Source organism: Podarcis tiliguerta (assembly GCF_965153285.1).
Source record: "Podarcis tiliguerta genome assembly, chromosome: 8".
Classification (NCBI taxonomy): domain Eukaryota; kingdom Metazoa; phylum Chordata; class Lepidosauria; order Squamata; family Lacertidae; genus Podarcis; species Podarcis tiliguerta.
The window spans coordinates 25231215-25246181 of record NC_139541.1 but is presented as its reverse complement, the minus strand read 5'-3'; the positions used below and the strand labels follow the sequence as shown (position 1 = coordinate 25246181).

Here is a 14967-nt window from a genome sequence, read left to right as displayed (position 1 = left end):
AAATCCCATTAAAACTGCTTAGTTTAATTAATTCTACAAGACTGATGAACTTGATCCAGTGAGTCCCACTTTTCAAAGTCTGATAGTCATTTACACCTCCAGCCCCCCCCCCACTGCCCCCTTGCCTTTTGGTGCCTCCTAGGTGCCCCCCAGAAGGGATGCTGTGGTCTAAACCACAGAGCCTAGGACTTGCCGATCAGAAGGTCGAGGTTCAAATCCCCACAACAGGGTGAGCTCCTGTTGCTCGGTCCCTGCTCCTGCCAACCTAGCAGTTCGAAAGCAAGTCAAAGTGCAAGTAGATAAATAGGTACCACTCCAGCGGTAAGGTAAATGGCGTTTCCGTGCGCTGTTCTGGTTCACCAGAAACGGCTTAGTCATGCTGGCCACATGACCCGGAAGCTGTACGCCAGCTTCCTCGGCCAGTAAAGCGAGATGAGCGCAACTCCAGAGTCGTCCGCAAGTGGACCTAACCATCAGGGGTCCCTTTACCTTTACCTTTAGGTGCCCCCCAGGGGGTGGTACCACCCACTTTCGGAACAACTGTACTAGCATACACCAAACGTGATGCAAATAGGTACCATCTTTTTGGACAACGTGTAAGCATCGCATATGCTAATGCCAGATCTTTCATTTGAAATGTTAAACATTGTCCTGTGGCATCCAAAAAAAAGTGTGCTGTATTGATTTTGCAACAAAATCAATAGAACAGGAAACAAACCCCAATGGAGGCAAAGACCGTTGACTGAGTCGCGTGGCATCTTGAAGAGCGCCACATTTATTTGGTCACATTTATTGGGCTGCGGCTGACATCAGGCGGGAGAAACATCGATGTGTGGCAATCAAAGCAACAGAGCGGCAAAATGCCGAGAGCAGAGAAGGCAGCTGCTGAAGCAGGCCCCTCAGCAGAGACGAAAGCAGCAAAACCTCAAAACAACCAGATTGAAAACCAGAGAGCCTTGAGGAAAAACCTTCCGGTAAAGCTCTTCCCCTTCGCCACGAGAGCACCAGCTAAGACTCCCCAGGAAGAGCCCCCATGAACACAGGGTGTCACACCAGACACCTCCATCCCCAAGTTTCCTGCCTCACCTGTCTCTAGGAAGGTCTCTCTGCCTCCATCCTCATTCCTCCCCTGAAATATGCAAATGGATCGGGCCAGTTTGGGTGCAGGGAGAAGCATTGACCCAGGGGTTGCGGTGGGGGTGGGAAGAGAGAGAGAGAGAATGCCAAGCCTTACCCCAAGGGTGCAGCAGCAACTTCCAGGATCAGGGCCTTGCAGCTCAAAGGCGTCCAGCAGGCAGAGACCCAACACTGCTCATCTGCAAGCTACTGCAGCCTTTGCAGCAGCAGTTCTGCAGACCTGTAGGGGGTGGCACCATTGCCCACCCCCCAGTGCCTCAATGGGGAGGAGGAGGAGGAGGAGAGAGGCTCCAGCACACTCTCCCTCCTCCGGGCCCACGGAGCAGCTGGGACAAACAACTGGATCCCCAAGGTCACCTTACTGTGCGATGCAGCTCACCCCGGGTGACAAGGTGCCTGCCCTCAGGGCCAGCTGAGCCCGGCAGCTGACAGGGAGACAATGCACCTCAAAGGCTGAAGGCCTTTCCCAGCCGGTCTCCCCACAGCCCCTCTCCTCTCTTTGTTCCAGGCCCTGTGGGGGTGGGAGGGCTGTTTTCCCCAAACGGGGACCCCCCCATTCCCCTGTGAAGCCGCCTCCAGTGCTCAGAAGCACAGCAGTTTGGACGCAAAGGCAAACACGGGATCCGGATGCTTTGAGCTCATTCAAGAGATGCACGACAGGCAGTTCATGTGAATTATACTCAGAGCAGATGCACTGAAACTAATGGGCATGGCTGCCCCATTATTATTCTTAGTTAAGTTTATTATTAGTCACTTTTCTTTCTTTTACAAAAGCAACTCAGCTTAGGGACATAAGGAGAGCTCGCTGGATCTGGTGAAAGGCGTCCTGTACTCACAACAGCCAACCAGATCCCTCTTCTGGGAACTCCATAAGCAGGCAGAAGAGCCGGATTCCTTCTGTGGCTTCACAGAATCATAGAATTGTTGAGTTGGAAGGGACCCTGGGGTCATCTAGTCCAACCCCCTGCAGTGCAAGAATAACCACCCAGAGTGGCTGGAGAAACCCAGCCAGATGGGTGGGGTATAAATAAAATTATTGATGTTGTTGTTGTTGTTGTTGTTGTTGTTGTTGTTGTTGTTGTTATCATCCTCCTTTTCCCCCCCAATGTGGGGCTTGAACCCATGATCCTGAGATTAAGTGTCTCGTGCTATTCTAGCAGTCTCCAGCAACTTGCATTCAGAAGCACTACTGTCTCTGACTGCGGAGGCAGAGCATAGCCCTTGTGGGTGGTAACATAGCTCTTCTCCTCCATGAATTTGGCTAAGTCATTTTGGGCTGACAATTTCACATATTGTTTTATTACAGTGGACGCTCGGGTTGCAAACATGATCCGTGTGGGAGACACATTCGCAACCTGCAGCATTCGCAACCCGCAGCGCCGCATCTGCGAACGTGTGGGTCGCGATTCGGTGCTTGTGCACATGTGCAAAGCGTAATTTAGTGCTTCTGTGCATGCACGAGTGCCGAAACCTGGACATAACCCATTCCGGTACTTCTGGGTTCGGCACGGTGTGCAACCCCAAAACAGGCAACCTTAAGCATCTGTAACCTGAGGTATGACTGTATTAAGTTGTCAATCTTTATCCCGAAAGGAGATAAACCTTAATGATAAACAAAATAATGAAAAGCCTTACAGGGTTGTTGCAAGGATTACAATGAAGCGTGCATATAAGTATTATGCGCAGAGAATATACACATTTCATATGAAGCTTACACACACACAGTAGAAAGTCTGAATGCTCTGCATGTTTACCCTTAAAGAAACTGAAAGCGCAAAGAACAAATTAGTCCACCCAGGATAAGAGGAAAGAGGAAGGATCTCCTTCGCTCCCCTCACCACCCCAGAAATTGGCTGCTGCCCAAGGCCATTATATAACAAAGGGAAGAAGAAGAGGCCAGGAAAGTCAACCTGGTTTCCCCCCTTGTTTCCCCGAATAGCAAGAAATAATCGAAACTGGCGGTCAAAGGTTCGCACTCCTGCCAGCTTGCAAAGATCTTCCTGCCACTGTGGATTCCTGGTATTGACGAAATTTCTAGTGCTCAGGGTAGACTGGCTAGTGACTGGCTCCAGCTGGAGCCCAAATTCGGTGCATGGTTTCTAACACTTGCAATTTCAAAACAACCCTGAGACCCAAAAGCTCCTATTTTTATAGGCAGAGAGGATCCATTTTTGAGGTGCATGTGCATGAAGAGGAGGAAGAAGATTAATGAACTATGGGAAATATGAAATTGACAGTTGCCCATCCTATCAGAGGAGCTGCCAGCACCACTAAGAACATAAGAAAAGCCTGCAGGAACAGGACAAAGGAGGCTCATTGAGCCCAGCATCTTCTTGCAACAGCCAACCAGGTGGGGAACCTGCAAGCAGGACTCGAGCACAAGAGTACCCTCTCCCCTCTTGCTGCTTCCAGCAGCTGGCAAACAGCCTTTGACAGCCTTCTCCTCCATGTATTTGTCCAATCCTCTTTTAAAGCCATCTTAAAGGTAAAGGGACCCCTGACCATTAGGTCCAGTCATGACAGACTCTGGGGTTGCGGCGCTCATCTCGCTTTATTGGCTGAGGGAGCTGGCGTACAGCTTCCGGGTCATGTGGCCAGTATGACTAAGCCGCTTCTGGAGAAACCAGAGCAGCACACGGAAATGCCGTTTACCTTCCCGTCGGAGCGGTACCTATTTATCTACTTGCACTTTTGACGTGCTTTCAAACTGCTAGGTTGGCAGGAGCAGGGACCAAGCAATGGGAGCTCACCCCGTCGCGGGGATTCGAACCGCCGACCTTCTGATCAGCAAGCCCTAGGCTCTGTGGTTTAACCCACAGCGCCACCCAACAAACCATCTTAGCTGGTAGCAATTCCTGCCTCCTTCACCGTACAGAGAATTGCACCCAACATCAGGCTGCACCCGAACGCCCACAAGTTCTAGTGTTGAGAGAGGGAGAGAAAACTTTTCTCTTTCCACATCCTCCACTTGAGAATCAGCTGCCCTGTTCCTTTCAGAACCACCCATCCTCCTCTCTCACTCCCAGCTGTTCCCTTGAGATCCCTCCTCTCTGCCCAGGACAACTCACACTCAGCCGCCATTTCTCTCCAGTGCCAGGCCCATCCCCAGGTTCTGTTGGACCCCTTCGCTGTCCTTTTAGGGAGTGTGCTTGCAAGCCGGGGCACTCTTCCTCCTTGACGCCTGGGGCTCCTCCAGACCTCACCGCCTCTTGACAAACTGCAGGATCAGCCAGCTGAGAATTATATATCTTGATCCTGGAGGCAACAAATCCTGGGGCCACAGCTGGCTGGCTGTCTCTCTGCGGTTCTCTGCCAGGGGGCTCATCAGGGAAACGGAAGAAGCGGATAAGATGGGAGGTCCTAGGTGGGCTGAGATGAGTGGGGACATTCCATGTGGTCCATCTGGGGCTCAGCATGTCCACAAGGCGAGGCTGCGAGGCTGTTGCTGCCTCCGAACCATGTCAGGCCAAGAGAGGATGGGGTGAGGGACCAAAGGAGCCCTTTCCCCCTGAGATCAGTTCCAGCTCTTCAATCCCAGCACAGAGGCCAAAGCAGGCAGCAGATCGGCTCCAAAGGTTTCCAAGTCCGGCTGGCCATGGAGAGAAACCGCATCCTACTTGAGGGGCTGCCCTCGACCACAAGCTGGATGGGGGGTGAGGTTTCCAAGCTCACCTCCGAGGCAGGCTGGCAGGCAGCTTGGCACAGGAATCCAAAGATCAGGGAAGGAGCTGTAGGGGCCGGGCCAGCCCAAGAGACAGCTGGCAGGGCGGGGTGGCTGGACGGGGTTCAGAGTGCAAGAAGCAGTCACAAGCTGCTCTGTAAAAACCTGAGCATCACAGCCCAGCCTCCCCCCGAAACTTTGGGGAAAGAGGGAGGAGCTGAAGCAGGGGAAATGTTTGAAACAGGAACAGATCTCCGTATCACTGGAGCCGAGACAGGAGAGGCTTGCTTGTGGACTTTGCAGAGATATTTGGCTGCCCACTATGGGAAGCTGGCACTGGACTAGAGGGACATTTTGTTCAACCCAACAGGACTTCCTTCATGTCCCTAAAGCGCAGCTTTAAGAACATTGAACGATGGCTACCAGACATGATAGCTAGATGGAACGTCTGTGTTCAGAGCCAGTCTACCTCAATATTCCCAGGTTTGCAGAAGTAGCAAAAAAATAAATAAGAAGCCTAAGGGGGTATACAGCCCACCCCAGAAAAAGCAGCCCTATGAGGATTGAGAGTCCTTAGAAGTCACAGAGTATTGAATATCAGTTGGAAAGGTAAAACAAACAAAAAAAAGGGGGGGGGGAGAAAGATAGAAGTGTCCCGACTGAGTCTCTTGACAGTTTGTAGGATACAGCTGGCTGGCTGGCTAGCTGGCAGGCCAGAACCCTGAACAAAAGCACAAGCCGAGAAGCGGACACGGAGCAATGGATCCAAACTACAAGAAAGAAGATTCCACCTAAACATTAGGAAGAACTTCCTGACAGTAAGAGCTGTTCGACAGTGGGATTTGCTGCCAAGGAGTGTGGTGGAGTCTCCTTTTTTGGAGGTCTTTAAGCAGAGGCTTGACAACCATATGTCAGGAGTGCTCTGGTGGTGTTTCCTGCTTGGCAGGGGGTTGGAATCGATGGCCCTTGTGGTCTCTTCCAACTCTATGATTCTATGAGTAAGCACTGTAACATTTTGTTGCAGAGCACACTTGTTCTCAGTTTTCCCTATGCTCACTCAAAAGTGCCCAACACTTTAGTGGCATTGCCTTAGGGAAGGTGCTCCAATACCCTAAATCCTATGTTCTTATGATCCTGATTTGTTTGTTTGTTTGTTTGTTTATTAAGTTAACCAATAGAATAGCTTTAACTGAAACATAGCAGAACTTCAGACGCATGACTAAGCCTTTCTTGCTCCAGCAGACATTCCAAGGTTATGTTTGGATTTATGATAGGTTTTTTATAGTTGTTGCTGTTTTAACGTCCCAGTTCCTGTTTTTTTTATGTACACTGCTTAGCAATGCAAATGATTAAGCGGTACAGATGTGTCCTAACGCGATAAAACAGATTGAGGGGTTGGGTGTTGTGCACCCTGTTTTGTGCACACACATGCACAAACAGTGTGCTGCAAAATCAAGGATAAGAAGATCCTTCCAGCACAGCATCCAGTTTCCAACAGGGGACAGCCACTGCTGCAAAACACCTGCTGCAAAACACACACACACACACACACACCCCCTCTTTCTGGTACTCAAAGGTACACAGAGTGAGAATGCAGATCTTGTGCTTCCTCCCATTCCTTCATCACTCTTCTGACTACAGCCAAGCAGAGGAGAAATGACATAAGAGTGGCTGGGGCAACCCAGTCAGACGGGGAGGGTTTAAAAAATAACATTATTATTATTATTATTATTATTATTATTATTATTATTATTATTATTATAGAATAGGACATCCCTATTTTCATTGGAGAAATGTTGGATGGTATAGGTGATTCTTGTGGGCTTCCCAACAGGGCACCTGGTTGGCCCCTGTAACACTCAAACCCCTCCTCTGCCACGGCTTCATACAAATCCAGGATTCTGCTGCGGCACTATAAATTCTCCAGTGGGGACTGGGTGATGACAGCCTTACATTTTTATGTATATAGGGAGATATTGCTGAAGGTTCTTTTGCCCCAACAGTGGGGGACCTGGTTCCTGTATGCTTCTGAATGGCATTTGCCAGAAGCCACAAAAGGGAAGGTTGCTCTTGTGTTTGGGTCCGGCTTATTATCACCATTATTATTATGTATATGAACATAAGAAGAACCAGATGGATCATGCCACTGGCCCATCTTAGTCCAGCATCCTGTTCTCACAGTGGCCAACCAGTTGCTTCTATGGGAAATCCACAAGCAGGACCAGAACACAGGAGCCTTCTCCAAACACCTGTTCTGTTTCCAGCAACTGGTATTCACAAGCATTGCTACCTCCAACTGTGCAGGCAGAGCACAGTCATCATGCTTAGCAGCCATCAACAGCCATCTCCTCAAAGAATTTGTCTAATCCATCTTGGTTGGTGGTCATCACTACCACCTGTTGCAGTGAATTCCACAGTTTAACAAACTATGTTTGTCTGTCCCAAACCTCCCAACATTCAGCTTCACTGAATGTCCGTGAGTGTTAGTGTTGGGGGTACGGACGTCTTTCGAGCCACTTTCCCCAGGCCACGCATAATTTTATAAACTTACTTGCCTTTTCTCTAAACAGTCCCTAATCCTACCACCTTTCCTCACCTGGGAGCTGCTCCATTCCTTCAATGTGTTACGGAAATTACAGGGGGGGGGCACATCTTTAAAGTTGTTAAATGTTTCAAATATTATGCACAAATGTACCCTTTTGATTTGACAGCTCAGGGAAGTTACCCAGCTTTAAAAATCATATAAAATCAACTCCTTTGCCAGTTTCCTTCATTCCACCACCAATTTGCTTAATTGGCCAAGGACTTGGAAACCACTTGGTCTCCGCCATAATCCCTCAGGCAGGAGGTCACATACTCACAGAAAGGTACTCATAGGTGTCAATCGCTGGGCAAAGGCACTCCTCCAGACTTGCCCAGGTGGCAGACTATGCAAACCAAAGTTTTACTGTCCCTTTGTAGTAGGTGCTTAGAATCTATTTCCCAATACATATCCTGTATCCCCCTGTTGCCCCAACACATTCCTCCTATGTTACTCATGTATAACCCTCCCCATTTCTGATGTAGCAATGATGCAGTGAAGATGCTTAATGAACTGTATGCTGGGATAAGATAGAAACTTTTAAAAGTCCTTGTCACCCCATCTTCAGGGTTCAAAATTCCTCTTTGAACCTGTTGCGCAATAAACTTTGGTCTACAGATATTTGCTCCTGTTGGTGGCTGGACTCCTTCCTTTATTCTGCAGGGCAGACGAGCTGGGTGAATGAGCAGCCTCGCACCTAGATTTTCCGTAACAGATGGCTATTGCAGGAATGCAACACACAAAAACATCTCTCACCGACTTTGAGAAATCTCCTACAAAGCAAGAGCCATGCAGGCATTGGCCTGTTGGGTTTTCCCCGCTTGGGCCAAGCAGGTAAGATTTGGGAAAGACATAGCCTTCCGAGTAACACATTCAGAAGTCAGAGCCGCACCGGCATGCAAATTTGCATCCTTAACTAAAGAGCAACTTCTACAAAATGAGGTGGCGTAAGGAAACATTCTTCAGAATGTTATCACAGGGTTGAAGTTTCTTCTCATTAATAGATTACTTTATGGCCTACCGATGCTGTGGCACAGATGGCTCTCAATATATTATTTCTGGACACTGGAGCAGCAGGCAAGAAAGGAGGTGGAACCATAGAATCACAGAATCATAGAGCTGGAAGGGACCTCGAAGGGTCCTTGGGGTGAAGGAATTGCAGCTAAAGGATCCTTGGCAGGTGGGCAGCAAACCTCTCTTTTAAAGATTTCCAATGAACTTCCTGAGGTCATCCGTGGCACTCTCAAATGGCTCTTACCCTCAGAAAGCTTCTCCTAACATTTAGTCCGAATCTCTTTCCTTGCCATTTGAACCCATTGGTTCAGTTCCTCCCCTCTGGAGTGATAGAAAACAAGCTTGCTCCATCTTCTGTGTGACAAGCCTTCAGACAGCTGAAGATGACCAGCAAGTGCATGATGGGTTTAGGACAGAACCAATTATTTTAATGTGCATCTGCCCCGTTTCATGTAACGTGGGAGGGCTTATTTTTACAACAAAAGGGGCAATGAGGAGGGGGCGGAAATTCTTCCCCAACTATGGTTCACACTCAAGTCTTCCCTTTCCCAGGACTGCCAAGGAGTCAGTGTTTGAGAATGGCTATCTGCCATCTCTGTTTTTCTTTCACTGTTAATTTTTAAGCTGGTTTTATGGCAGGATATAACTGTATTTAATTGTTATTATTTTTTTCCCCTGAGCCTCCTTGGGTGGCTGCAGAGTAGAAGGATGTAAGAGGGGAGAGAGAGAGCGCAGAAAGGATATACAGCCAGTTTGGTGTAGTGCCTAGAGTGTCAGACTTGGACCTGGGAGACCAGGGTTCAAATCCCCACTCAGCCAGGAAGCTCAGTAGGTGATATTGGGCAACTCACTGCCTCTCAGCCCACCCTACCTCACAGGGTTGTTGTGGAGATTCAGTAAGGAGGGTTGAACAAAGTGAATGAATGAATTTATTATTACTGTCACAGACCAGTTCCACTTCACTGGAACTGTGTCCTTGGAGAAAAAAGTGGGATATAAATCGAATAAATAAATAAAACCTATGGATAGACTTAGAAGCAAAGCGGTTTGGGTGGTGAGAGAAGGATCTTCATTCATTTCCTGTTGGGAGACATTTTTCCTGGTTTCTTTGTCTGTTTGCTTGTTTTAAACCAGAGCACGCCATCTCCCCATTTAATATGGGATGGGGCAAACCTAGGCTTCAGGTAGCAAACACAGCACCCATCTGGGGCTCTGGTGGCGCCTGGGCACAGGACTTGAGACACAAGGTGTCTCTGCTACATTAAATCTAATAAAGATCAGCCGCATGACGTGATAATCTGGAGTCTGGTGAGCTCCCTGCGTAGCAAAGGCTCTGATCCCATTAGCACTCATTAAGGGACAGTTGCTTGCCTTGGCTACCTGCTGTTGAGAGGAGCAAATAAACACCCTAGGCACACACCCAACACTTGCTCTAAGCTCCTCTGCAGTTCTGCCTGCCTTTAGACCTGTCTGCACATACTGTGGATCTCTCCCTGCCCTCTGCCCTGCTTGTCGGAAAGGCTACCAGCCAGTGGCGGAGCAAGCCGACTGGGTGCCCGGGGGGCAGGGGCAGCGGCACGCGGGGGCAGCAGGGGCACGGGGGCGGGGCCAGCCACCTGCAGGGCTCCGAGGAGTCTGCCTGCCTCCTCCCCCTTAGCTGCCCTACGGGGGGGGGGGCAGCAGGCGGAGCTTTTCGGCAGCAGAGCCTGTGCATGCCCAAGCCACCACGTCACTCCCAGGAGAGACGCATGGGTCGGGCACACTGCAGGCCCCATGGTGAGTGCCACCCAGGACCTGCCACCCACCTTAGTGGTGGCACCCAGGGTAGAGCGCCCCTATCACACCCCTGTCGCTCCGTCCCTGGTACCAGCTGCCACAGCAAGCCAGGAGGGATGCTGAGTGACCAGAAAAGTCCCCTCCTCTGGCTCACATCCTCTGCCAGTGGCGTAGAGTGGAGGGGTGATAGAGGCAGTTGCCCCAGGCACAAAATTTGTTAGGGGTGCAAAATTTGAACACACAGTGCTGCCTCAATACAGCTGTGAGCTTCCATCACTGGGCTCCACTGAAAACAGCTTCTCCATGTGAACCAGGAAGTGACCTCTCCAGATAACAGAATGGTTCTTCTTTTCTTATCTCTGTGGGTGATATAGTTGAATGCACATGTGGACTCTGTCCATTTCCCTCCCTCCCACCACCACCACCCTCTGCACAGCCCTGGGCGCTGGCAACCCACGCTACACCACTGTCCTCTGCCACTGATGGGCTGTGAAGGAGGACATCTCCTCTCAGACGCCAAGCAAGCAACAGACAAGTGGATATGGGACGATGCAGCCATGTAGGGAACCCCAGCCTTAATATTTCCACCCAGACATTGCTGGATGAGAACTTAAGAGGGACCATTGATGGGAATGGGGTGGTTTGGACTGCCGCAAAGCAGACAGGTTACAATGAGGGTGAATTAACTAATTACAACCAAATTATAAGGGGAAAGGCTATTGAGGAAGTGGGAAGGGGGTGGAGGCTATTGATGGCAATTAGCCATGGTTGATAAGCTGCGCCTTCACAGTCAGAGGCAGAAATGCTTCTGAATACCAGTTTCTGGAAGCCATAGGAAAGGAAGAGTGCTGTTGAGCTCAGATCCTGATTGCAGGCTTGCCAGCAGAGACATCTGGTTGGCCACTGTGAAAACAGGGTGCTAGACAAGATGGATCATAGGCCTGATCCAGCAGGCTCTTCTTAGGTCCTAACGAATACAGGAACCACAGCAAGGGGGTGAATAAGCAAAGTCCCGCCACATGCGCACTGAGGCAGCCCAGAAACATACTGGGAAAGTTCAGCTCGACTGACTTTTGAAGGCGACCCTCCGCAATCGACACTTCCTGAAGCACTACTCAAAGCGAAACACAGCCACCCTTTGAAATTTGCACTTCTCCAAATTTCATGGCACTCCAAATGACGCATATTATGTGTCAGGAGCAGGCGTGTTGAAAAGCAGCATACAGAAATGCATTACGTATGGGGAAACGGCTTGCACAAATATATCCATTTTGACAGATCCATCCACTCTTCCCACAGAGCAGAGCCACGCCTGGAGTCTTGCTCCAACGCCGCATGAGGCACGGAAGGCAATCTGTCATGCTGAGTGACACACGACTCTCTCGTGCAAAACAGACAAAGGCTCAGACGTGCACGAGAGGCGGGCATGCCTCGTGTCTGCCTCCTCGCCCGGGTATCCCTGACACACTCACAGCCGGATGGCAAACAATTCATTTCCTCCTGACACAAGCCGGACCGCCCCTCTGCTGTGCTGTGCCGTCAACACAAACACAAACGTGCTGCAGGAAAATCTCAGCAGCGTCAGGCTGCCAAAGGAAGCGAGAAGATGCATGGGAAGGCTGAAAACAGGACCTGGGCAGCAGGAGCAAAGCCAAGCACCTCTTGCTATGTCTTTACCTGGTATCTTGATTTGCAGACTGCCCTCCATCACTGAGAATGATCCCAGGACCAAGAGCAGCCTCTGGCCCATGGGAATGGTGTTGTGCCTCCAGCCCTGCAATGGTGCTCACCAGATTTTTTGGGGGGTGCACTAGCCAGAGCACCAGACCAGCTACTGGAATGCACCCAAAAAGGCCTAACCTAACTGCTGCCCCCCTACTACCCTGTTGGGAGGGTGGCAGTGCAAGACCATTACTCCTGCCCAGGGTCAGTTTCCAGAATATCATAAAACCAAAGTATACATTTGTCAGAAATCACTTTTGGGAACTCCTTGCTGGGTACAGACAGGTGCCTTTGCTGTACCTGAGGCAGCAGGCAGCACACAGATCACAAGGTCGCAGTCTTCCCTGCAACAGGAAGATGGATTGCATTTCGACTTAAATTATAGTGATCATTTATAAATTTGCTTCTAAGCATATGTGTATAGATTCATAAGAAATCAATTGTTTAGTGTGGCTTTCATGATGTGCTTAACTATCTTTTTTTTTTTAATGAGTTCCCTGCTTTTGATTATTTACATCCTTGGCATCGCTCCTACGTTTCATTGATTTCAACTGATGTTCTTCTTGTCTGCCCTTTTTTTTTAGTTTTTTATTTATACTTTTCAAATTTATACATTTCATTAGTTTTACAATCAATTTCACATTTCAAAATTTGACTTCCTTCCCCTTCTTTCTGCAGTTCCTTAAATTTTATTTTTCAATATCTTTGGCATATCCAAATTCATTTGACTTGCTCAATTATCTACTGTAAATATATACTGTTATAAGGCTGCAAGTTATCTTGTTTGCACTTTTGACTCTGCATTGCTATTGATAAACAAATTCTTGCTGACAAACGAACAAGAAACCTTGCTTGGTTTTATATTGCTCGGGTTTTTGCCTTAGCACAAACATTATGAGATGGAGTGAAACAAACAGAGAAATAATGAGCAGCGCAAGTTGCAGACCCACAGGCTTCCTCGATCTCAAGGGCAGGGTCCCTACTCCTGTCCACCCCATCCCTTTCCCCCTACTCACCAGGATGTCGCTACTCTCCCTCCGAAGCGACAACTGCTCCAGGCGGTCGAGAGAGGGGGTGCTGGGGAAGGACGGGCCAGTGCCCGCAGGACGGAGGATAGGCAAACTCAGCGACTTGAAGTCCTTCACCGCCTGCTCCACTTTGAGTTCATCCCCAGGTTTGGCTGCAATGCAGAAGAGGAGGCCATGGGGCAGGTCTGGAGGGCAATTCCGGACAGAGAGATCCCTCTCATATTGCCAAAGAGGCTTTCCCAACCTGGAGCTCTCTGGATGGGTTGGACAACATCTCCCATCAACCTCAGGAGAGACACGCAGCAGCCTACCTTTCACACGAAGGTAATGTCCTCCAAACCGGTAGGCCTCGAAGTTGAGTGAGAGGGGGGTGTTGGACTGGTCCAGGTAAATGTCCACTTTAGACAGGTCGATTCCCTTCCTCTCAAAAACCGGCAGCAGCACTTCACTGGGTTTTAAAAGAAAAGAGAGAGAACCAGTAAGTGGAGCTGCCAGTTAATCGATGTGTTGGAACTAGCTTGGGCTCAGAATGCCTGGAAGGCCGTAGCTCCCAATGCAAACCTGCCTGGGTGCTGAGATCATCGGATCAGCACCATCAACACAAGAGGCACAGCTGGCAGTGAGATGAGAAAGTGCCTTTTTTGTGGCGGCTCCTAAATTGTGGGATTCCCTCCTGACTGGCTCCCTCCTTGTTATCCTTCTGCTGACAGGCTACAAAGACCTTCCTGTTCAGATAGGTGTGACCTTGGGGGCAGTTACTTACTCTCAGCCTAACCTTGTTTCCCCACACCCGTTTCCAAGCAGGAGCTGCACATCAGAGCAGTCAGAACCTCAGCAGCAGAACTAGCCAGACCTTTGCCCTCTAAACATCAGGTGTTGGGAGCAGGTTAGGATCCTGCGCTGAACTGATGGGCTCAGGATTGCTGGAGCTGCTTCCAGATGAGGCCTTGGACCCACAGCTTTCCTGGGCTCCCAAACACGAGTGAAGCCCCCGCCCAGCTTGCACCCCAGGCTAAGCTGCTCTCTGCCCTCCTTACCCCAGGGACTTCTTCTTCATGGCTGGCACGATCTCCGTCTCAATGTCCACGTTCAGATCAAACTTCAAGGTGAAGCATTCCTTGCTAGGGTCCTGTGGGAGAAACGCAGAAGAATGTCAGCCAGAATTCAAAACCGTCGCCAGGCCTCTGTCCCACCCCAATGTCTTAGCGCGTGGAGGAGGACCACCAGGGCACATTCCCACCCCTCCTGCCCTCTGCAGGGCATGCAAAGAGGCTTCTGTGACTTCTAGGGTCCTGCCCAGGATGAGGCCAGACCCAATTCCCAGGGTTTCAGAGTGAAAACAAGGTGCAGTCATGGAATGAGCGCAAGTGGCCTCCTTACGTCAGTGTGCCTCCTGCGAGCCTTCTTCTTTGGCAGCTTCAAGGCTGAGCTCTTCCTGTCCCTGAAAGAGACCAGCCAGCAGGCAGAAAGGAGTTAGAAGGTCCCCCTCATATTGCCCCACAACAGCAAGGGAAGGCAGGCACAACTTTCCCCTCTGATCCAGGAAACGTTCTGCCCCACCAGCTCCCATACAGTTTATTAACGCCTTTGCAGAATTCCTATCAAGCTGACCGACGTGTCGAGTGGGGGTGTGCAATACAGCTCCCAGTGGGTTGTACCAGGGTTTTTTTGGTTTTTTTGTTCAAAGTAGATTTTCAAATGGCACAAAATCCCCACCAGACACCCCCCACTAAGAAAGAAAGCCAAATGAAATTGCAAGCGCCTTCTATTTCAACTTTTAAAACGCCTACTGGAATAGTTTTTGTTCAGTCCAGCAATTGAGAATGCGCCCTTCCACAACTGTTAGCTATTTTCTGATTTCAACTTTTTAAGTATGCTTTTTATGGTGTGGGGTTTTGTTTTGTTTTTTGTATAATTGTAAATCGCCCTGCTATTCCCCTCCCCCCTTTTTTTAATGAATCACTAGTGGTATGTATGCGTACAAAATAATGCACCAGGGAAAAGGCTAGACTGGACCCTTTCTCCCTGAGACACTAGTTTTCTAAGTG

At 49.5% G+C, this 14967-nt stretch overlaps 1 protein-coding gene across 9 annotated transcripts in view; it reads right to left on the bottom strand.

Moving 5' to 3' along the window:
* The window catches only part of PLEKHG5 (pleckstrin homology and RhoGEF domain containing G5), a gene marked incomplete at its 3' end in the record, with an annotated part of 100248 nt that overhangs the window by 24067 nt on the left and 61214 nt on the right, over positions 1-14967 (bottom strand). For 8 of the 9 annotated variants that reach the window (XM_083452078.1, XM_083452077.1, XM_083452076.1 and 5 more), the window contains 4 exons: positions 14300-14360; positions 13957-14048; positions 13231-13367; positions 12908-13071 (listed from right to left, as the gene is read on the bottom strand). In XM_083452078.1, coding sequence (XP_083308204.1) covers positions 12908-13071; positions 13231-13367; positions 13957-14048; positions 14300-14360 — 454 coding nt within the window. Of the gene's footprint in view, positions 1-4205; positions 4810-12907; positions 13072-13230; positions 13368-13956; positions 14049-14299; positions 14361-14967 lie in introns of those variants that run through there. The other variant, XM_083452082.1, reaches the window with a different exon arrangement.